The 25,112-nt window shown below is 32.5% G+C and overlaps 1 protein-coding gene across 1 annotated transcript in view; it reads left to right on the top strand.

The window, feature by feature from the left end:
- LOC148948342 (interleukin enhancer-binding factor 2 homolog) overlaps window positions 1-25,112 on the top strand; it is a 67,743-nt gene that overhangs the window by 24,473 nt on the left and 18,158 nt on the right. The window contains exons 3-5 of the mRNA XM_089094299.1: window positions 16-144; window positions 4,586-4,917; window positions 14,237-14,357. Of these exons, the coding sequence (XP_088950425.1) occupies window positions 16-144; window positions 4,586-4,917; window positions 14,237-14,357 (582 nt within the window). The remainder of the gene's footprint in view (window positions 1-15; window positions 145-4,585; window positions 4,918-14,236; window positions 14,358-25,112) is intronic.

The following is a 25,112-nucleotide window of genomic DNA, read 5'->3' on the forward strand; positions in this document are numbered from 1 at the left end:
TCTGTTCTGCTTCAGGATTTGCTGAATTTGAATACGCAACTGAGTCCAACAGAAGAAGAAGAAGCTGCTATCAATAATTTGATGACTAAAGTTCGAGGTATATTGGACAAGTTCATATTAGCTCCCGTGGCTGAAAGTTCATGTGTAAGAATTTCCCCTTTTGTTTTTCTTTCTTCAGTTTTGCTCTTTCTCTCTTTCCTTCAATTTTGTCGCTTTTGCCATATCCTCTTTCTCTTTTTTCTCCTTTTAACTTTGTTTTCTACTTGTTTTTGCTTTCGTTTTCTCTTTTCGTTAAATATATTTTCTTTTTCTCTTTTGTTTTCCTTTTTTTCTGTTTGTTTCCTTTTCTTTTGTTCATTGCAGCCATCTGTAGTACATATGCCGTGATCATAATTCATATAAGTTTGTTGTCTGAAAGTTCGCTGAAAGTGGCAGATGGTTCGTGTGTAAGAATATCCCCTTTTGTTTTTGTCTATTCCTCTTTCTTCTTTTTTTGTTTTTCTTGTTTTTTTCTTTCCTTTTCTCTTTTTGCCTTTCTCTTCTGTTTAAATCTGCTTTTTCAGTTTTTCTTTTTTTCTCTTGTTCGTTTTCTTTTCCCTCTAAAACCATCTGAAGTAGATATATGACGGTCGTTACTCGTGTAACTCATATAACGGTTTGGGCAAAACGTTAATGAAGTTGTGAATTAACAACCCTAATAAACAAAATTATATATTTGAATTTTTTCTTATCCAGGCATTTTGAATACATTTTGGCTACCCTCATATGTCATTTGAGCCGGCTTACAATGGATAAATGAAAAAAAAGCGGAGTACAAAATGAAACAAAAGAAAGAAGAAAAACATATTTGGCACTAAAATTAAATGCAAGCATTTCATTCACAGAAACAGTTGAGTCAGCGGTGATTCGTAGAGTTTACTGAGGGATCGTCTTGAGGATCTCCGTTCTATATCAATCACCTTGGTTGATGGATCAAGGATTCCATAAATGGATGAGATTTCCGAGTTAGAAAATCTTAGCGGAAGTCCCAGTAAAAATTTTGCTAATCTGTAGTACATGGTTCGTATTTTTCGACGCTCGGTGAGGGACAACATTTCCCACAAGTGTGATATGTACCAGATGACAGGATAGATGACGGCATTGAATAGTTTTGACATAATGAATCGATTAAATGACCAATTGCATTTGACAGCTTTTCAATATACTGAGCGGATAGATTTACAGACTGATTCGGTCAACAAGCCTTTAATTGACCTTGGCGTCTGACCGCACGTGATATCAAGGTATTTTAGAGACTGGGACTGGTGGATTCTGATATCATCAAGGAAAAGATTGGAATTGACCGAGATAGTGCCACTAAAAACAATAAATTCCATGTTCTCTATGTTGATTCGTAGTCGGATTGTTCTGTATACGGTCACTAGGAGACGATGATTCTCTTGTAGTCCCCTTAGCGTGCTGCTTAGGAGCAGAAAGTCATCTGCATAAGATATGAAACTTAGATCCAAGCTTTCCAGAAAGAACGTCCCTCGAACGAGTCTAGTTACAGAGTAAATCGCAGATTTCATGCACTTGTTGAATTAAGTTTAATCAAATTTCCCACTTCAACTGCTGAAATTCGAACAAAATTCAGGCTTTGCTGTTACTAATTTGAATTTTTCTCAATAACTGTTAGAGAACGGATAAAAGTTGTAAGAACTAAAAAAGTTTATTTTTTGTATTCGTTACCTTTTGTTTGAAAAGTTTATTTGTATTTACACCTGTTAGTGAAATATGCTCAAAAATTGAAAATCGGCCGCCAAATTCCTAGATTGCGGCCGTAGCACAGCATGCACAAATGTTAATCTTTAATATGTTGTTACCAAGTGCTTGTACTATGCATTTGTAAAGTTTGCCCTTTTAGGGAATTATTTCCAAGTAGAGGGGTATTTTCACCTAAAATGACTCGCCTAGATGTCAGTTTTAAGATATTTCTTGTATTTCCGCCGAAATCCATTAGACAGTTATATAACCGGACTGTTCCCGAATTATCTACTTCTGCATTTGAACATATGTATCTATGTCTGAAAAAAAAAATCTTTATTTAGATATATTCGTGATTTTTATATCTATGAATAGTAGAAAAAGGGCTAAAATTAGTTTTTTTTTATAAACAAGGTATGCGTATACTAAATACGAAATTCACGTTTCCATTCTCCCCTTTTTTTTTCTGGCCATAGAGCCTTACTGGGGGTCTATGTTGAAGTGTTTTTGTCGTAAATTTATTGGTTGAATAAATTAGGTACTTTCATGTTAAACGCACTCTTTTATATAGTGCTAGTTTGGTTAATGTTAATGAAATAAAATAAAATAGGATGAATATATAATAGCTTATAAACAAATTTGGGCTATATATTTGCACATTAGGGGGGTGGGGGTAAAGTATAGCATATATTAAATACGTAACCTAATCTAACCTAGGTACCTTTTTCTCTCCCTAAACCCCAAAAAACAAAAGTTCAAATATCGTCAACGCATTGAAAACCAGGCTAAGCATTCATTTCTGTATAGCAGTGTCTTGAATTAACCTATACAAAACGGGTTTTATGTCGCGTCTCCAGTTTGACATATATAAAAGAGTGCGTTTAACATAAAAGTACCATAAATTGATTGACGTGTGGCGCCAGATTTTGTGTAATAAGAAAGCGTATGTGAAAAAACAAGACGTTATAAAGAATGAGGACTTCCTTCTGAAGACAGTGAAAGAAATAAAACCTAAGTAAATGTTTCGACTTAATTACCAATAGCCGGCCTCGGCGAAATAAAAGAAGAAACTGAAACTAAGAAATCATTGAAAAATCTAAGTCAGGATCAAAAAGCAGAATTAAAGTAAAGACGAACTAAAAATTAAAATTTGTCAAAAATTAATTACAAATTAAATGCAGGTTCATTACAATTTAGCTAAAATTAATTAACATTAATTAAAATAATTAAAAATTAATTCAGTTGAAATGTAAATTAATTAATTAACTAAAATAAATCAAAGAAAAACAAAAAAATTAAATTAACAGAGTCTTAGCCTCATCACTTCACAAAAGTTCAGCTAATTTTGATAAATAATATCATACATTTATGCTATGTGGTTTCATACGAAGTTTTGAAAATTCCTTATTGAAATGCTTGCTTTTGGAATTCTGGATTTCCAGTAATTTCCCCGTCTCAATGGTGTATTTTTTTTCAGATTAATTATCCTGTTTTGCATTTTATTTCTGTTTTTCGACATGGCACCTTATCTCTATCTTCCAACTTCTTTGCTTTTGTGCTCATTTGAAGTTACTTAAAGTTCTTAGTCGCCCCAGCTGTATTGCCAAAAACACGATTTTGACAACCTATCATCCTTCTTCCCTAAAACGCAACCTGTATTAAACGTAGATTTAATTTAAAAGTAATTAGGATCAATTAAAAATTAAATTAATTTAAATCTGTTAATTAAAAAATTTAAAATTAAGGAAAAATCAAAATTAACAGTCTTAGCTTACATCATCACATTAGGAATTCCCAGTCACATAAGACTCATCACATAGGAATTTATCACAAAGGAATTCTGGATTCACAGTGATAAATTTCCCCGCCTCTATGGTGCGTTTTTTTTCCAAAGCAGAAATTACTACTACTACTAACAACTCACCGTCCCTCGTAACAACTCCATCTCAATCTATTCAAAGCCTCCCTCGTTACACCCTCCCAAGAAGTAGCCATTTCCCTTAAATCTTTCCTTACGACTTCCTCCCACCCTAGTCCTAGACGGTTGTCCGAAAAGGACAATCGTTGGCAATCTTTCATCCGCCGAACGTGCCTTAGCCATCTCAACCTTTCTTTCATGATAGCCCTAGAAAGTGGGATTAAAACACACTTTTCGTACAGCCTACTGTTCAAAATTAATTATAAAAATTTCGCAACCGCTCGACCTATAACCTTGGAAAGTAGGATCGAACAATATTTTCGCACTACTTACTGTTTTTTTTTTTTTTTTCTTGTTTATTGCTTTCTAATCCACAAGGAGCACAAAAAAGAAAATAGTGCAAAATACTTTGCAGTGACAAAAGGGGGGGGGGGAGAAGCAAACCACACAAAAAAGAGACGCGAAATGAGAATAAACCAAGACCAACAAAAACAAAATAACCATGGTCGAAGTAGAAAAAACTAATATGCAGTCTTAGAAAATACATACTGCATGTTGAGGTGTGCTTTTTTTATACTTTTTTTTCGTTTTTTTTATTTATCCCTGTAAGACAAGCTAAAAGTCCACCCAGCTTTAAATGGGTACCTTGAAGAATTTATGGGAGAACAAGGCAAGGGTTGAGTGACTTGCCCCCCAAAGAAGCATAGGACTCCGAGGTCGAGGGCAGAGTAACGTGAGATTGCCATCTGCGTTACGCGGATCCCACTGATCAGTGTACAAAAGTTTGTTTGTTACTGATATTTAAGTTCTGGAACCCTTTCTACATGACAATATTGATTCATTTTTGTTACTATATGGCTGGTGTTAGTCCAATGTTGCGCCTTTAGACAACGACAAGTATTTCTTTTTTTCTTTTTTTTTTAGCAAATTGAAGAAGTGCGTCCAGTTGGCTCTTTCAAAAAAGGAACAATGATGCGTGGAAGCAACATGGCTGATCTCGTTGTGATTCTCAAGTCAATGCCGGCAAGACAGGCTGTCGACGCCATGGGAATGAAATTGTGTCAGGAATTAGAGCAACAAGACCCAAAGCTAGGAGCTGCCTTTACCAGCAATGAACGTGGGTTTCACGTGTCATCAGGTTCAGCCACAATCAGGATTATGACAGCCACTGTGCCAGTGAATATGAAAAAACTTGATTCGAGCTTACATCTTGATTATAAGATACTTCAACAAAATATGGCAGCTGTTAGACAATGGTAAATTACTTCTTCTACCACACTATACCCAACTACTTTGTAAACCATGTGCATCACCTAGGCATTTTGTAATTATTATTGGTACTATATGTCTGTTTTTCCTGTGATAATACTTATCTAAAATTTTCTTGATGATTTTTTTTTGGGGGGGGGGGTAGGGGCTTTGGTGCAACAATACTAAATTTGGCTCAAGTTTTTGGAAGTTGGTGGATCCTTTTAGTTCAGCTTCCATTTAGCTGATTTTTCTTTTCTAGATAACAATTGTGCAAATATTTATCTGTTCTGTAGGTTTAGCAAAAACTTCTAAATATGTAAATAAGATATTATTATGTCAAAGGCATAGGCTAAATGTCGTTTTATTTATGATAATTAAATTAAAAATGTGTTTTTTTTTACTGAAAGTAAGGGATAAGATGAAAACTTGAAACGAACAGAAATTATTCCGTATATGAGGGGGCCTGCCCCTATCCTCAATCCTTCGCTCTTCATGCTAAAGTTTTTTAGTACTTTAAAAAAGCTTGTTATTCTAATTAAACGGCCTTGTGTTTCGAGAGTTGTTCTTAAAAAATTGGGACAAAAAGTCAAACTTCAGCGTAAAGCGCGAGTTATTGTTGGGGGGGGGGCGGGGTGGACTGTTTTTTTATGGAATTTCTGATCATTTTCCAAATCATGCTGGAAATCTTCCCTCCCCCCGCTCCAATGGAAATTTTCTTCCGCGGAAAACTCCTCGAAGGAAAAATCTCCCAGAAAGTTCCACCCCCACAAACGGCAAATTTCAGTACTTTCAGCCTTTTCTCCAGGGGCTATGGGAGCTCATGTCATCTCCAGAGGCATAGTTATTGGACCCTTCAACTATGTTGAACAAAATGGCTATCTTAAAATTTTAACTGGGTAACTGTGGGCAAAAGAGGGCATTGGAGGAGGGCTATTTTCCTCCTATCCTTCTGGCCGCTTAAAAATAGCAAAAAGACAAAAAAAACGTAACTAGAACTTTAATTTCCGTATGAATGAGCCCCCTCCCGATCATCTAGAACCATTGGTTCGATACGATAACCCCTGGGGATAAAAAACAACAACAAATAAATACGCATCCCTGATCTTTCTTCTGACAAAAAAACGCAAAATATTTTGCAGAAAGGGGCTTGGAACCTCTACAGAAGGGTTCTCTGATACGTTGAATCTGGGGTTGCGATTTTCCCTAAGATTCCTTAACATTTTGGGCATGTTCCCCCTTTTTCAAAAATCAGACAAATTTTCCCAGGCTCGTAGTTTTTGATGACATTAAACTTAATGAATATTGTATATTAGAAATCAGCATAAAAAGCCAATTGTTGGCCTAAAAGCCATTGCCAAAAAGCCAGGAATTGTTTGACAAAGACAGTGAAAATAAAATCTAATTTTATAACCGTTGAAGTAGAAACTTAGATAGCCATACATAACTTAAATAATTGTGACAAATCCAGAATTCAAATTTTAATGAAGGGGCTTCATAGGAAGCTATGCAGATTTTGATAGTAAGAGGCGCTAAAATTTAAAAAAGAAACATGTGTAATAAATCAGCAAAAATGAGCTAAAAACATATGGCACTAAACAATTTAAGAAGGTATAGGTATCTTTTGAGGGTGTCGTTATCTTCGGGAATCAACAGATCGTTAATGCTTACATTTTTGTGGACGAAAAGCATTATCAAATATAACTAATTAATTTTGCTTAATTATTTTCGCGTTAAACATGGCAACAGTGAAAAGGACTACTCAATAAAAATGATTTTCATTGGATGTTCTTTGCATTTGAAAAATGATTTGGCAGGTTCTTTTCTTAAGGTTTTTTTTCCCTTGGTGCATTTCGGCTGTGATAATTATAAGGGCGAGATATGCTATTCTGGTCACTATGAGTTATGCAGCATATGTGTCCTTTGAACTAGGAATCGAATGGTGCAGTAAAAATTGTCTTATCTTGTACCGCTACAAAGATAAAAAAGAGACATACGTCAGTTTTGACAGAACAGGATTATCTTATGGAGCTATAACATGGGGACCTGGCATTTTTTCTCCTTTTTTCCAAGTAAAAAGGAGAAATACGACATAAAATGGAATAATTTTTAATTCGCTCAGAATACTTTTCACATATGAGGATTCTTTTAACAATTGGAAAAAGGAGACATACGCCATAAAATGGAATAATTTTTAATTCGCTCAGAATACTTTTGATATATGAGGACTCTGTTAACAATTGGAAAAAGGAGACATATGCCATAAAATGGAATAATTTTTAATTCGCTTAGAATACTTTAGACATATGAGGATTCTGTTAACAATTCGAAAAAGGAGACGTACGCCATAAAATGGAATAATTTTTAATTCGCTTAGAATACTTTTGACATATGAGGATTCTGTTAACAATTGGAAAAAGGAGACATACGCCATAAAATGGAATAATTTTTAATTCGCTCAGAATACTTTTGACATATGAGGATTCTTTTAACAATTGGAAAAAGGAGACATACGCCATAAAATGGAATAATTTTTAATTCGCTCAGAATACTTGTGATATATGAGGACTCTGTTAACAATTGGAAAAAGGAGACATATGCCATAAAATGGAATAATTTTTAATTCGCTTAGAATACTTTTGACATATGAGGATTCTGTTAACAATTGGAAAAAGGAGACATACGCCATAAAATAGAATAATTTTTAATTCGCTCAGAATACTATTGACATATGAGGATTCTGTTAACAATTGGAAAAAGGAGACATACGCCATAAAATGGAATAATTTTTAATTCGCTCAGAATACTTTTGACATATGAGGATTCTGTTAACAATTGGAAAAAGGAGACATACGCCATAAAATAGAATAATTTTTAATTAGCTCAGAATACTTTTGACATATGAGGATTCTGTTAACAATTGGAAAAAGGAGACATACGCCATAAAATGGAATAATTTTTAATTCGCTCAGAAAACTTTTGACATATGAGGATTCTGTTAACAATTGGAAAAAGGAGACATACGCCATAAAATGGAATAATTTTTAATTTGCTCAGAATACTTTTGACATATGAGGATTCTGTTAAAAATTGGAAAAAGAAGACATACGACATAAAATGGAATAATTTTTAACTCGCTCAGAATACTTTTGACATATGAGGATTCTGTTAACAATTGGAAAAAGGAGACATACGCCATAAATTGAAATAATTTTGAATTCGCTCCGAATACTGTTTGACATTTAGATTCTATACCATCGGAAAAGGAGACATACACCATTTAGTCTAGAATAATGTTCTTTGTTGAAACCTTGACATTGAGGCTGTTATCGATCAAAGTAACCACAGCCATACAAATGGAATACTTTTAATTCGCTCAGAATACTTTTGACATATGAGGATTCTGTTAACAATTGGAAAAAGGAGACATACGCCATAAAATGGAATAATTTTTAATTCGCTCAGAATACTTTTGACATATGAGGATTCTGTTAACAATTGGAAAAAGGAGACATACGACATAAATTGGAATAATTTTTAAGTCGCTTAGAATACTTTTGACATATGAGGATTCTGTTAACAATTGGAAAAAGGAGACATACGCCATAAAATGGAATAATTTTTAATTCGCTCAGAATACTATTGACATATGAGGATTCTGTTAAAAATTGGAAAAAGAAGACATACGCCATAAAATGGAATAATTTTTAATTCGCTCAGAATACTTTTGACATATGAGGATTCTCTAAAAAATTGTAAAAAGGAGACATACGCCATAAAATGGAATAATTTTTAACTCGCTCAGAATACTTTTGACATATGAGGATTCTGTTAACAATTGGAAAAAGGAGAACACGCCATAAAATGGAATAATTTTTAATTCGCTTAGAATACTTTTGACATATGAAGATTCTGTTAACAATTTGAAAAAGGAGACATACGACATAAAATTGAATAATTTTTAATTCGCTTAGAATACTTTTCACATATGAGGATTCTTTTAACAATTGGAAAAAGGAGACATATGCCATAAAATGGAATAATTTTTAATTCGCTCAGAATACTTTTGACATATGAGGATTCTGTTAACAATTGGAAAAAGGAGACATACGCCATAAAATGGAACAATTTTTAATTCGCTCAGAATACTATTGACATATGAGGATTCTGTTAACAATTAGAAAAAGGAGACATACGCCATAAAATAGAATAATTTTTAATTTGCTCAGAATACTTTTGACATATGAGGATTCTCTTAAAAATTGGAAAAAGGAGACATACGCCATAAAATGTAATAATTTTTAAATCGCTCAGAATACTTTTGACATATGAGGATTCTGTTAACAATTCGAAAACGGAGAACACGCCATAAAATGGAATAATTTTTAATTCGCTCAGAATACTTTTGACATATGAGGATTCTGTTAACAATTGGAAAAAGGAGACATACGCCATAAAATGGAATAATTTTTAATTCGCTCAGAATACTTTTGACATATGAGGATTCTTTTAACAATTGGAAAAAGGAGACATACGACATAAAATGGAATAATTTTTAATTCGCTCAGAATACTTTTCACATATGAGGATTCTTTTAACAATTGGAAAAAGGAGACATACGCCATAAAATGGAATAATTTTTAATTAGCTCAGAATACTTTTGACATATGAGGATTCTGTTAAAAATTGGAAAAAGAAGACATACGACATAAAATGGAATAATTTTTAACTCGCTCAGAATACTTTTGACATATGAGGATTCTGTTAACAATTGGAAAAAGGAGACATACGCCATAAATTGAAATAATTTTGAATTCGCTCCGATTGTTTGAATTTAATCTATACCTCAGAAAAGAGCATAAACATTTAGTCTAGAATATGTTCTTTTTAACTCCATTAGCTTTATCGATCAAAGTAACCACAGCCGACAAACATTTTTCCGTTTTTTGGCTCTCCTGAAAAGTTACAAAAATGGCGTAGGTCGCCCTTTTAATTATCACAGCCGATTTTTAGAGTTGTGTTTTACTTCGCAAAGAAAGGGAACGCAGCACCAATAAAGATTTAATTAGCTCTGTTTCATAATGTCGTTATTAATACGAGGCGTGTTTTTTAATTAAGGTCCGTTTGAACATAATTACACAACGAAAGATTATTTCAAAAAAGTAAACTTATTTACAGAAAGTGCATACTTTACTCTATTTTTCGACATTGTTACCAAGATTTTTTAAACACTTATCATACCTCTCAACTAATTTTAAAGTCTTCTTAAAAACTTGCCGCCGGCTCCAATAGTCAAGAGTTTACTCCTGTTTTTGTGTCGTCGTTATCTTTGTAACGGATGTCACTGAGGAGGCAACCGGTTGAACTGGAGACGAAACATGGGTTTCGCATATGGCGCTCAAATCGAGGTAACAGAACATGGAATGGAAACACACACACTCCCCTGAAAATTTGAAGTTCGAACAGACTCTCTCCCAGCGCAAAATCATGGCGTCAGTGCTTTGGAATAGACAAAGTCTTTTTTTGGTTGACTTCATGCAACGAGGAGCCACTATCAAAGCAGCATATTGCCTAACCCTCAGAAAGCTCTGCAGAGCGGTAAAAAAAAAAAAAAAAAAAAAAAAAACTTGGCATGCTGACAAAGGAAATGACCTCACTCTGCTGGTAAGACCCGCAATTTGTTGGACAGTTTTTGCTGGGAAGTTCTAGATCACCCACAATAACGTCTTGATCTTGCTCCGAGTGATTAATATCCTTTTCTCCACCTCAGTGGCAATCATTACAATGATGATAAAAACGTAAAAATGGAAGTGAATTCTTGGTTAGCGGAACAGGTGGCAAGTTTTTATGCAGAGGTTACTTTAAAATTAGTTGAGAGGTATGATGAGTGTTACAACAAACTTGGCAACTGACTTTTAAATAGAGTATGTACTTTTTGAAAATAGATTTACTTTTTTAAAATAGTTTTTCGTTGTGTACTCCTGTTCAAACGGACCTTACTTAAAAAAAAACGCCTCGTATATATAATCTGTATACACATATAAATAGTAAATAAATAACCGGCTAATTTTTTCATTCACGTTAAGTTCTCTTTGTTTTAAGTTTGGCTTCTAATAAGAGTCGTTTTCTGCTTGTTCTAATTTTAATACCGCTACATCACTAAATGACTTAGTTTTGTGTTTTTATTTTATAAGGCCTAAATATCATGTGTTATAGGGGTTTCCATGTTTGTAATGACATGTTTGTAACCTTATGATGACATAAGCCCCTATGAACCGTCAGAGTAACCGTCAGAACCGTCAGAGAAATCCCAAGAACTAGGGGGAAATCCGAAAAAGCGGCAACCCTGGCTCATTATTATATATATTATTATTCTATTGGCATTATATTATTATATATATCGTATGAATATATATTATTATAATATTGGAATTTTATTGGAAATCTCAAAAACTAGGGAAAAATCCCAAGAAGCGGCAACCCTGGCTCATTACTAAATATATTATTATTATATTGGAATTATATTATTATATTTATCATATGAATATATATTATTATTATATTGGAATCATATTAGAAACTCCAAGAAATAAGAAAAATCCCAAGAATTGCAATCCTGGCTCATATGCCTACTGTTCAAAATATTGACAAAGTAACTAAAAAATAATAAACCCGTAATAAACAAAAAATATGGGGAGATATGACCAATCAAGTATATAACCTTAAATTCAACAATATTTCTTTTGCAATTGGAAGAAGAACAAGTGTATGCCACCTTCATTAGAAATTCAACTTTCATTTAGGGATTATTGAAGAAGACAATTTACAACACAAGACTTTGAATGAACCCTGCTAATGAACTCTCTCAGAAAGATTCAGTGAATTACCTGGAAACAATATATAATAAACAAAAAAAATAATAAACCCCCATGACATGTTTCTAACCTTAAAAATGTGTTATTCTTTTTCTTTTTTCTCGCTCTTTCGACTAAGAAAAAATTCCTCTGACAATAATACTGGGGAAAATATTTGCTTATTCACTCGAAACGAAAAAAAATTAAAATATCTTTTTCAATTTTAAGGTTTATACTCCCTGGAATAATTGGATTTTCCCAAATAATTGCTATGAATATAATTGAAAGCGAGGAGGGCAAGACGGATTTTACATGGTGTCTGTTCAACCCACCGACATTTTTTATTTATGCATTTATAACTTAGATATATCTATGCTATGTAAAAACGAATCCGTTTTACGCCCGCTTGTTTTGCTTATATTCAATGATTCTCGAGAAAAAATTCTGCTTTTTATTCCATTTCAAAAACGAGTTAAAAAATGGGACTAAGAGATAAAAGTGTAAAAGTTTAAACCGAAACAATTAGAAAAGGGAAAAAATGTAAATAACTAAAATCAAATGAGAAGAGACAGAAAAAATTAAATGAGTATTTATAATAGCTATTCCAAGTAAAAACCAAGGAAGTAGAATATATATATATATATATATATATACAATGGAAGTAGCCAAAACCAAGGAAGTAGAATATAATATATACAATTGGTCAACTTAGATAAGAACCCGAATTAACAAATATTCTATCAATGGTTTTTCCTGAAAAGGAAATTTCAAGTAAAAACCAAGGAAGTAGAATATAATATATACAATTCGTCAACTTAGATAGAAACCCGAATGAACAAATATTCTGCAAAATCGTAGCAACTGACGTAGATTAGTGTCTTACTAGCTGAAGAAAACCTGCCAAACATACAAACTCTCTGAACCTGATAATCTAGATAGGGTCCTATATAATAAAACCTATCATTATTGAAGTCAATATTTTTAACAGTAGGCATATGAGCCAGGATTGCAATTCTTGGGATTTTTCCTATTTCCAGGGATTTCCAATATAATTCCAATATAATAATAATATATATTCATATGATAAATATAATAATATAATTCCAATATAATAATAATAATATATTTAGTAATGAGCCAGTGTTGCCGCTTCTTGGGATTTTTCCCTAGTTCTTGAGATTTCCAATATAATTTCAATATTATAATAATATATATTCATACGATATATATAATAATATAATGCCAATAGAATAATAATATATATATTAATGAGCCAGGGTTGCCGCTTTTTGGGATTTCCCCCTAGTTCTTGGGATTTCCAGTACAATTCCAATATAATAATAATATATTTAATAATGAGCCAGGGTTGCCGCTTCTTGGGATTTTTCCCTAGTTCTTGAGATTTCCAATATAATTCCAATATTATAATAATATATATTCATACGATATATATAATAATATAATGCCAATAGAATAATACTATATATAATAATGAGCCAGGGTTGCCGCTTTTTGGGGTTCCCCCCTAGTTCTTGGGATTTCCAGTACAATTCCAATATAATAATAATATATTTAATAATGAGCCAGGGGTGCCGCTTCTTGGGATTTTCCCCTAGCTCTTGAGATTTCCAATATAATTCCATTATTATAATAATATATATTCATACGATACATATAATAATATAATTCCAATATAACAATAATATATATATAATAATGAGCCAGGGTTGCCGCTTTTTGGGATTTTTCCCTTGTTCTTGGGATTTCAGTCATGAACTTGGGATCTTATTAAAAGGGTGACATTCTTGCCTATGGCCTCTTCTGAAAGAAACTCAACAATAACAAAATTCCTTACTTTATAATATACAAAAAATTTATGTCATACGGATTTTTTTTTGGTCGTTTCCCTCAGTCCACGTTTGCCCACTAGACTATATGTTTTTTATTTGAAACTATATTATGTGTTATTTTGATTTGTATTTTGCTTAAAATATTTTGTTATAATTTTATTTTTTGTTCCACCACATTTGCTTTGTGTTTGAATTATAATGTTTATTTTTCCCGAGTTCTGGTATTTTAAATATTTACAATTCTAAATATTTTTCATTATCAACAAAGATTCGAAAATTCTTGTTTCAAAGATTTTAGAATTTTAAAGATTTTTTTTGTCATTTACTATTTAGTTAGACCCTATAAACACCATTAGGAAGGAACTTATAAAAAATTGCAATTAATTGCTAGTTAAATTATTTGTCAGGTCTTATAGATATTTCAACTAGTAATTATTTCATATACGAGTACATTAAAGATTTAACTATAGTACTGAAATTAAAAAAAAAAATATGGTGGACAAACTGTGAATTAAAAGCAGCTACCCAGAAAATCAGCATAACATAAATCAGCATAATCTAAATTAAATTGATTTTTATATAATAAAAAAATTTATAATAAGCTAGTTTTTCTTTTTTAATAGTCGATGGTTTGAGGAATCTGCCCATCATTCCTCAATTCGAGTCTTGATCAGAATCTTAAAGCATTTGAAGAATCGCTATGAATTGCTGAATCCTCTTACACCATGGATGGTGGATTTGCTTGTAAGTTTGTTATTTGTTTTTTGGTATCTCTTATTTCCAATCTAACTTTGTGCCATCATCTTTGCTTGCCAGGTTAAATTTTCCATTCTATTTAGAAAAATGGACAAAACTATTTGCTTATATGCCAGCAAGGAGGGTGGGGAGGGGGTCTGGCGGGTGAATTTTGCGCAAGAATAGAAATCCTATATAGGCTTCTATATATTGTAAGTGCTCTTTTATTTTAAAGTACAACATCCAATCATTTTCATAAATGTCACTTTAGTTTCCAAATCTTGAGACTTTGGGGGAGGAGGGACGAGGCCTAGAATATCGCTTTGACTTATTTTTCTTTAATCGTAATCTTAAAGCATTTGCATTTATTGCTATGTATTGTTATACCCTCTTATCAAACAGGTCGTGGTAACGAACTGTAAGTAAGGAGCGACCCGGCTCAATAGTAACCGTAACTCTAAAAAACGGAATTTTGATACCAATAGATGTATAAAAAAAAATCAGAGTTTTATGCTAATTTCAAATATATAAGTTTCAATAAGTTTAATCTTACCCATGAAAGGTTACGAGCCTGAGAAAATTTGCCTGATTTTTCAAAAAAGGGGAAAACACACCCTAAAAGTCATAAAATCTTAATGGAAATCACACCATCAGAGTCAGCGTATCAGACAACCCTACTGTAGAAGTTTCAAGCGCCTATCTGAAGAAATGTGAAATTTTGTATTTTCTGCCAGAAGAAAGATCACGGATGCGCGTTTATATTTGTTTGTTTGTTTTTTTTTCGTTTGTTTTTCCCAGGGGTGATCGTATCGACCCAGTGGTCCTAGAATATAGTGAGAGGGCTCATTAAACGGAAATTAAATGTTCTAGCGCTGTTTTTAAGTGACCAAAAAAATTTGAGAGCAACTAGGTTTCCTCCTACGCCCCTTTTTTCTCAAAATCGTCCGATCAAAATTTTGAGATAGCCATTTGTTCAGCATAGTTGAAAGGCCGAATAAATATGCCTTATGTGATATCGTGACCCTCCCAAAGCCCCTGGGGAAAGGTCTTCAATTTACAAAATTTGCCTATTGTTTATGTATAGTATTTGTTATTGGGAAGTATGCATATATTTTTTTTTCGGGGGGGGGGGATTTTATGCTTGTGGCATTTTTCATAGGGAGATAAAATTCCAGGGGAAATTTTACACTGTGGGAATTTGCCAGAACTATTCGAAATTAGTGGTATGTCTTGCTTTCTTATTTCCGTCTAATTTCTACGCGTGGATTTTGTAAAGTCTTTTACTTATCATAGATTTTTAGCTAAATCGATTTATCCACAAAAGTTACCCGTAAGGAGGATGAATTCACCCGTGCAGGTGGAGTCCCATTTCCTGGCATTATCAGGCAACGCTATAGCGTTGCCCATGGTGAACGCCATACGGCTCCAATGTCTTATTATTATTTTTTTTCCCAGAGGCACTTCATGTGGCATGGGCCGTCGTATAAAGTGCAGAGGGGGTTAATTTGATTGGAAATAGGAGGTTCTAGTGCCCTTTATAAGAGTCAAAAGTGATCGAAGGGCAAATAGCCCCCCCCCACGCTTTTTCCCAAATACATCCGATAAGAATTTTGAAATAGCCATTTTGTTAAAAATAGTTCAAATATCATGTAACAAAAACTTCGGGGTCGACACAACGCCCCAGGGCCCGGGGCAGGCGTTGTAAGCTATGCCCTGGGGGCACATATGGCTCTTAAAGAAAGGATGCTCGTATAAACTTCAGAGGGCTCATTTGATTGGAAATTGAAAGTTCTAGTTCACTTTTTAAGAGTCATAAGAGATCGGAGGGTAAATAGCCCCTCCCCGATGCCTTTTCCCCCCAAATACATCCTATAAAAATTTTGAGATAACCATTTTGTTAAAAACAGTTTAAAGATCATATAATGAAAGCTCCGGGGTCGAAATCCCCCCTCCCAGGGCCCAGGGGCAGGCATTGTAAGTTATGCCCCGGAGAAATATATGGTTCTTGTAGAAGGGATGCTCGTATAAACTTCAGAGAGGGCTCATTTGACTGGAAATTGAAGTTTTAGTTCACTTTTAATAGTCAAAAGAGATCAGAGGGCAACTAGTCCCCCCCCACTCTCCTACGCCCTTTTTCCCTAAATATATCCGATAAAAATTTTGAGATAGCCATTTTGTTAAAAATAGTTCAAAGATTATATAACAAAAACTCTGGGGTCAACACAATCCCCCAGGGCCCGGGGGCAGGCGTTGTAAGTTATCCCCTGGGGGCATATATGGTTTTTCAAATATTATTCATATGCTTAAGAACAATTTTTCAGAAATAATAAATAACTCACTTACGTGAAACTAAAGTTGTTTTCTTCCATGTAGACTCAAAGGGAACATGAAAAAGAAAAATATGAAATATTAGTCATACGCTGAAGAACAATCTTTTTCCAATAATTTATTATTTACTTACGAGAAAATACAGTTGTTTTCTTCTATGTTTACTCAAAGGGAACCTGAGAAAGAAAAATATCAAACATTAGTCTTATGCTTAAGAACAATCCTTTTCAAATAATTTATAGCTTACGTGAAACTAAAGTTGTTTTTTTCCATGTCGACTCAGGGAGAACCAGAAAAAGAAAAACATCAAATAATAGTTATATGCATAAGAACAATCTTTTTCAAATAATTTTTAACTTACTTGTGTGAAACTACAGTTGTTTTCTTATATGTTGACTCAGAAGGGACCTGAAAAAGACAAATATCAAATACTAATCATATGCTTAAGAACAATCTTTTTCAAATAATTTATAACTTACTTACGTGAAACTAAAGTTGTTTTCTTTCATGTTGACTCAAAGGGAACCTGAAAAAAAAAAATATGAAATATTATTCATATGCTTAAGAATATTCTTTTTCAAATAACTTTTAATTCACTTGCTTGAAACTAAAATTTTTTTATTCCATTTTGAATAAGAGGGAACCTTAGAAAGAGAAACATCAGATGCTAATATTAATCCTAATAACAATCCTTTTAAAATAATTTATAAATTACTTGTGTGAAACTAAAGTTGTTTTCTTCCATGGTGACTCAAAAGGAACCTGAAAAAGAAAAATATCGAATATTAGTTATATGCATAAGAATAATCTTTTTCAAATAATTTTTAACTTACTTGTGTGAAACTACAGTTGTTTCCTTCTATGTTTACTCAAAGGGATCCTGAAAAAGAAGAACATCAAATAATAGTCATATGCTTAAGAACAATCTTTTTCAAATAATTTATAACTTATTTACGTAAAACTAAAGTTGTTTTCTTCCATGGTGACTCAAAAGGAACCTGAAAAAGAAAAATATCGAATATTAGTTATTTGAAAAAGAACAATATTTTTCAAATAATTCATAGCTTATTTACGTGAAACTACATTTGTTTTCTTCCATGTTAACTCAAAGAGAACCTGAAAAAGAAATTAAATATTATTCATATGCTTAAGAACAATCTTTTTAAAATAATTTATAAGTTACTTAGGCGAAACTGAAGTTTTTTTCTTCCAAAATAACGCAGAAAGAATCTGAAAAAAAAAAATCAACTATTTTTCCTATTCTTTAGATTAATATCTGTGAAATAATTTGTAAAATACCTAATTGAAAATACAGTCATGTTACTCCATGTTCACGAAGTGGGAACAGGAAGAAGAAAAAGATCAAATATTAGTCTTATGCTTAAGAACAATCTTTTTCATATAATTTATAACTTACGTGAAACTAAAGCTGATTTCTTCCATGGTGACTCAAAAGGAACCTGAAAAAGAAAAATATCGAATATTAGTTATATGCATAAGAACAATCATTTTCAAATAATTTTTAACTTACTTGTGTGAAACTACAGTTGTTTTCTTATATGTTTAATCAAAGTGAACATGAAAAAGAGAAATATCAAATACTAGTCATATGCTTAAGAACAATCTTTTTCAAATAATTTATAACTCAAAGGGAACCTGAAAAAGAAAAATATCAAATATTAGTTATATGCATAAGAATAATCTTTTTCAAATAATTTTTAATTTACTTACATGAAACTACAGTTGTTTTCTTCTATCTTTACTCAAAGGGAATCTGAAAAAGAAAAAATTCAAATATTAGTCATATGCTTAAGAACAATCCTTTTCAAATAATTTATATCTTAATTACGTGAAACTAAAGTTGTTTTCTTCCATGTTGACTTAATGGGAATCTGAAAAAGAAAAATATCAAATATTAGTCAAGTGCTTAAGAACAGTCTGTTTCAAATAATTTATTATTTACTTGACTCAAAGGGAACCCGAAAAAGAAAATTCTAAAATATTAGTCACATTCTTAAGAACAATCTTTTTCAAGTTATTTATAACTTAATTACGGGAAACTAAAGTTGTTTTCTTCTATGTTTACTCAAAGGGAACCTGAAAAAGACAAATATCATATGTTAATCATATGCTTAAGATCAATCCTTTTCAAATAATTTATAACTTACTTGCGTGAAACCAAAGTTGTTTTCTTCCATGTTGACTCAAAGGGAACCTGAAAAAGAAAATAACAAATATTAGTCATATGCTTAAGAACAATCTTTTTCAAATAATTTATAACTTAATTGTGTGAAACTAAAGTTGTTTTCTTCCATGTTGACTCAAGGGGAACCTGAAAAAGAAAATTATCAAATATTACTCATATCCTTAAGAAAAATCCTTTTCAAATAATTTATGTAGTTTACTTTCTTGAAACTACAATTATTTACTTATATTTTTACCCAAGGGGAACCTGAGAAAGAAAAATATTAGACGTTAGTCTTATGCTTAAGAGTAGTGTGTTTCAAATACTTTATTACTTACTTGACTCAAAGGGAACCTGAAAAAGAAAATTATCAAATATTAGTCATATGCTTAAGAAAAATTCTTTTCAAATAATTTATAACTTACTTACGTGTAACTGAAGCTGTTTTCTTCCATGTAGGCTCAGAGGGAATCCGAAAAAGAAAGATAACAAATATTAGTCACATGCTTAGGAAAAATAATTTTGAAGTTATTTATAACTTACTTAGTTGAAACTGAATTTATGTTCCTCCATGCGAACTCTAAGGGGACCTGAAAATGACGAAGATCAACTGTTAGTTATATGCTTAAGATTGATCTTTTTTAATTGATTTATAACTTAATTGCTTGAAACTATAGTTGTTTTCTTCTGTGTTTACTCAAAGGGAACCTGAAAAAGAAAAATATCAAATATTAGTCATATGCTTAAGAACAATGTTTTTCAAATACTTTATAATTTACTTACATGAAACTACAGTTGTTTTCTTCCATGTTAACTTAATGGGAATCCGAAAAAGAAAAAATATCAAATATTAGTCATATGCTTAAGAACAATTTTTTCAAATAATTTATAGCTTACTTACGTAAAACTGAAGTTGTTTTTTTCTATTTTGACTCAAGGGGAACCTGAAAAAGAAAAATATTAAATATTAGTCATATGCTTAAGAACAATCTGTTTCAAATAATTTATTATTTACTTGACTCAAAGCTATTGACTCAAAGGGAACCTGAAAAAGAAAATTATCAAATATAAGTCATATGCTTAAGAATAATCTTTTTCAAATAATTTATAACTTACTTACGTGAAACTGAAGTTGTTTTTTTTTATGGTAACTCAGGGGGAACCTGAAAAAGAAAAATATCAAGTATTAGTCATATGCTTAAGAACAATCCTTTTCAAATAATTTATCAGTTACTTACGTGAAACTAAAGTTGTTTTCTTCCATGTTGACTCAAGGGGAACCTGAAAAAGAAAAATATTAAATATTAGTCATATGCTTAAGAACAATCTGTTTCAAATAATTTATAATTTACTTGACTCAAAGCTATTGACTCAAAGGGAACCTGAAAAATAAAAATATCAAATATTAATCGTATGCTTAAGAACAATCTTTTTCAAATAATTTATAACTTACTTACTTGAAACTAAAGTTTATTCCATGTTGACTCCAAGGGAACCGTAAAAAAAAATATCAAATATTAGTCATATGCTTAAGAACAGTCTTTTTCAATTAATTTATAACTTACTAACGTTAATCTAAAATTGCTTTCTTCATGGTGCTTCCATTTCATCTAATCGTCACGAGCACTAAACGTCATTTCGTCGACAAGGAAAATCCGTCAGAACGTTGACAGTTATAATATCGACAGTCATAACATCGACACGTCAGGATATCGACAGTCACAATCGCTACCCGTCAGAACGTCGACAGTCATAACATCGACACGTCAGGACATCGACAAAAAAATTTATAAATTTATATAATAGTAATAAGTATATAATAGTTTATAAACAAATTTCGGCTATATATTAGCACATCAGGGGGTGGAGGTAAAGCATAGCATATATTACATACGTAACCTAACCAAACCTAGGTACGTTTTCCGCCCTAAACCCCAAAAAACTAAAGTTTAAAAATGTTCGATGTTTTGACCGATTTTGTCGATGTCCTGACGTGTCGATGTTATGACGTTACTGCATGTTATAACCTTTCTCTTTAGTATGACGTGATCCTATCTTATGACTGCGCCATGTGTTAAAGAGGTGATGTAATTATATTGCGATGTTTTCCTTTAAAAGTGACAGTCATTCCACTTTTCGAACATATCATATAGATAAAACATATAGATATAGATAACATATTATATAGATAAAACATGATTCATGATAATTTTGCTCTCTTGCTCTTACTTGAAATGGAAGTTTTTTCCTCAATTTTAACACAAGCAAGAAATCGAAAGCAGGAAATAACAGAAATTAGTTTTACTCTAAAATACAAATAGGTTAATCAAATAGCTTACAACTTATATAATTTCGGAGACCACACTGCCTTTCCATGACGATAAATAAAAAAAAGGAGTTTTACTATTGATGACGGTCACTGTATATATGACCGAAATATCTGGTATTTTTGTGAATTTCTATCACTGTTATCGTCATCACTGTCTATTAAAAGGATTTTATCCCTATTTGAACTTTTATTTATAGCTTACAACTTATATGCTTGAAACAGGCTCTAAAACTCCATAATTGCTTAAATTTAAAAAAAAGGAAAAAAAGATCAAGTATCAGTCATATGCTAAACAAGATTGTTTTTCTCACATGATGTTTAACTTGCCTACTCGAAATTGAAGTTTTTTCCTCCGTGTTGACCACAGTTTATATAATTATCCAGTAAGTTTACCGCAGATGATTTCTGGCTCTTCATTCTCGGTGCGAACAAAAAGCTCCTCCAACTTATTTCTGCACTTATTGTCCACTTATTGGTTGAGCCGGCCAAGTGGTTTTGTCAGTACTTGTTCCGTAGGTGATTATTCTTTGTCTACCTGTGAAAAGATCTAATTACGTTTATGTTTATATCTGCAAAAACGTTCTCTGGAGCACTCGCACCTCGGTCCGGGTTTTTATAATGGGTGAGATAGGGAAAGATCATACTGGATAATTATATAAACTGTGATGTTGACTCAAAAGAATAGCTAAAACGGGAAATTTTAAATAGTAAAGTCATCTGCTGCAACCCTTAAGTTGCTTTTCAAGTAATTTACAACTTACTCGATAGAAAGGTTCTCCCCATATCTAGAACCACAAGAAGACCTGGAAAAAGGAAATATTAATTTTTAGCCATATACTAAAGCTCTCTGAATGAAGGATGACAGATTGCCGAAGATTGTCCTTTTCGACCAACCGTCTAGGGCTAAATGGAAAGCAGGTTGTCCGTGGTTGGGTTGGGAGGATGTCATAAAGCAAGATTTAAGGGAAATGGGAACTTCCTGGGAGGGTGTTAAGAGAGAGGCTTTGAATAGATTAGGATGGAGGAGGAGCTTGCGTAGCTGTGTTGACCTCAGGTGGCTTGGTGCTGCGGTAAGTTGTTAGTAGTAGTAGTAATCACTCGAAATTGTTTTACTGTTCACTCGAAGTTTCTGCCTTTGAATTGATTCAACAACGAACTTTTGTCGAAAGCTGTTTTACAAATGATTTATAACTTACTTGCTCGATAAAAAAGGTTTCTTCCTCGCGTTGATTTAAAAGAGTCTGAACAAGAGAATTATCGAGTATTAGTCATCTGCTAAAGCACTATTGTTGTTTTGAAACGATTTTTAACTTAAAACGAGTATATTAGTTTTACCTTAACATACAATAGTCATATTGTCATATTTGGTCGAAATTTGTTCTTAACTCGATAATAACTGAAATCTGAACAAAAGAAAAGAAAATCAAATATGAGTCATATACCAAACAAAATTGTTTTCTTAAAAGATTTTTAACTTTTTAACTCTAATTTTAAATTTCTGTTTCTGTGTTGACTCAAAAGAAATTCTGAAAAGGAAATTTGAAATATCTGTCCTTTGCTAAAAGCATAAAAAATTTCTAATAATTTATAACTTACTTACTCGAAATGAAATTTTCTTCCTCCATTTTGGATTAAGTAAGATTTGGAAAAATGTTATACATTAATCACACACAAAAGCACAGTTGTAAAGCATAGCATATATTAAATATCTAACCTAACCTAGGTACCTTCCCCCCCCTAAACCCCCAAAAAACAGTTTAAATATCGTATACGCAATGAAAACCACGCTAACATTGAATTACTCTATAGCGGTTAACCCGTCAAAAACGAGTTTTTCGTGACTGGTTTCCTTGTAAAGGCCCATATAGTGCCCAAGTACCGAAAATTCAATAGTAATTTAAAAACCATGATTTAAAAGACTAGCGGCAAATCTGATATTTAATTGTACTTCGCGCCGCGTATTTAGAAAAAAAAAACTATAGTACTGTTAATTTTCTTTAACGATTTTTAACTTGTATACTCAAAATCAAGTTTCTTCCTCTGTGTTGACTCAAAATATTAGCTGAAAAGGGAAATTATAAGTGTTAAGTGCAGGGTTGCCACCAAGGTCAGTTCCTAAAGTGCTAAGATTGCCCAAATTTGCATGCTACACAGTGATTTTTGGTGCTATAGTCAAAAAATTGACTGTAATAGTGCTAAAATAGAACTTTAGTGCTATTTTAGCAACCTGAGTGTATGCTACGGTGCAACACATAATAAAATAGTTCAAAACAGCACTTTCGTGCTACAGGTGGCAACCCTGATTAAGTGTTAGTCATATACTAAAGCACAATCATTTTTCTCAGACCATTTTTATTTTCTTTACTCGAAATTGAAGTTTCTTCCTCTGGGGTGGCATAAAAGAGACATAATGGGTGCATTCCACGTCGAGCATTTGTGATTAATGATGATAAGAGAAGGGACGTTTCATCTGTGTTTAATCATCATCAATTACGGTCTGGGCCGGGAACTTTAGGTATGTATTTTGAAAATTCAAAATATTGGTAACAGTTCATTTGGTTATAGAAGACTAGGGGTGGCTTACAATCAAAATCAATAATTGACCCACTTGTTGAGTAGTTTGTTCACTTGGTACCAAGCTAAATAATGTAAAAAAAAAAAAAAAAATTTACCATATTAGGCTTACAAAATAGCCAGCCTTCATCTAACTCCTTTATTAGATAGGCTTAGGTCTAGCGAAGAGCCACTTAGTTAAAATGCTACAAATATGCATCCACAAAAAGTTAGCGTTTACTCCACTGAATGGAGATACTTTTAGTTCAGTTAAAATTTAGTCAGATGCTGGCTATTGCCAAAGAATTTTCGTTGAGATACGGTAGTAAGCTAATTTCAAGTCATGTAGTTTGGTTTTCAAAGCCTCATTCAGTTAGGAGGGGGGTACTGGGTTTGAACCCCCACCCTGGAAGTTGTGTCCGACTCGTGAAAACATAACAACATACATATAAAAAATGTTATGTGTTCTTAAACCTACCCCCCCCCCCCGAAACAAAAATCCTGGATATATACCGTTGGAGGTTTGTACTGCAGATATCCGTATAAAAGTGTAAAATTTTAATCATCCCTCATGAGTAAGAAATATCAAAAAAAGTCTATGAGAAAGTATATTCATACGCATTAATTTCAAAATTCTCAAGTATATTATTGTATGGAATTCTATCAACTGTCAATTCGGATAAGACTTATTATGTCCCGCCCATTTTTAACTCAACTCCCGACTAGAATTAAAAATAACTAATTGTTATACAAACGCGGAACAGAAATTACTGTTCTGCGGAGTCCCTTTTTTGTTTATTTCGGTGGCGTGGAACAAATTTAAGTCCACAAAATTAATCATCAGCAATTATGATCGCGGTGCGGAATGCGCCCAATGAAAAGGGAAATTTCAAATATTAGCTTTATGCTAAACCTAAATTTTTTTTTAATTATTTGTTACTTACATACTCGAATCGGAAGTTTCTTCCTCTACGTTGACTTTAAAGACAATCTGAAAAGGAAATTTCAAATATTTGATAAAACCCTGAATTTTTTAAATAATCCATAACTTACTTACTTGAAACGGAAGTAACTTCCTCCATGTTGACTCAAAAGAGGACCTTAGAAAGGGATGTATAAAATTTTATATTTGAATGTGTTGACGTACTTCTATCTGACTATCACATTTCTCTTCTACGGATCGTATAAAACTGAAGTGACGCGAGCATTACTTCTATGGGTATAGCTTTCTTTATAATATGACGTCATCCTATCTTATGAGTGCATCTTGTAGAGAGAATGTGACGTCATGTTTTCCGTCAAACAGTGGTTGTAATTAGTTTGTGATATCTTTCCTTGAATATGACGTCATCTAATTTTGTTAATACAT

This window comes from Artemia sp. Qi Xiang Cuo, chromosome 9 (assembly GCF_049724085.1).
Source record: "Artemia sp. Qi Xiang Cuo chromosome 9, ASM4972408v1, whole genome shotgun sequence".
NCBI classification, from domain to species: domain Eukaryota; kingdom Metazoa; phylum Arthropoda; class Branchiopoda; order Anostraca; family Artemiidae; genus Artemia; species Artemia sp. Qi Xiang Cuo.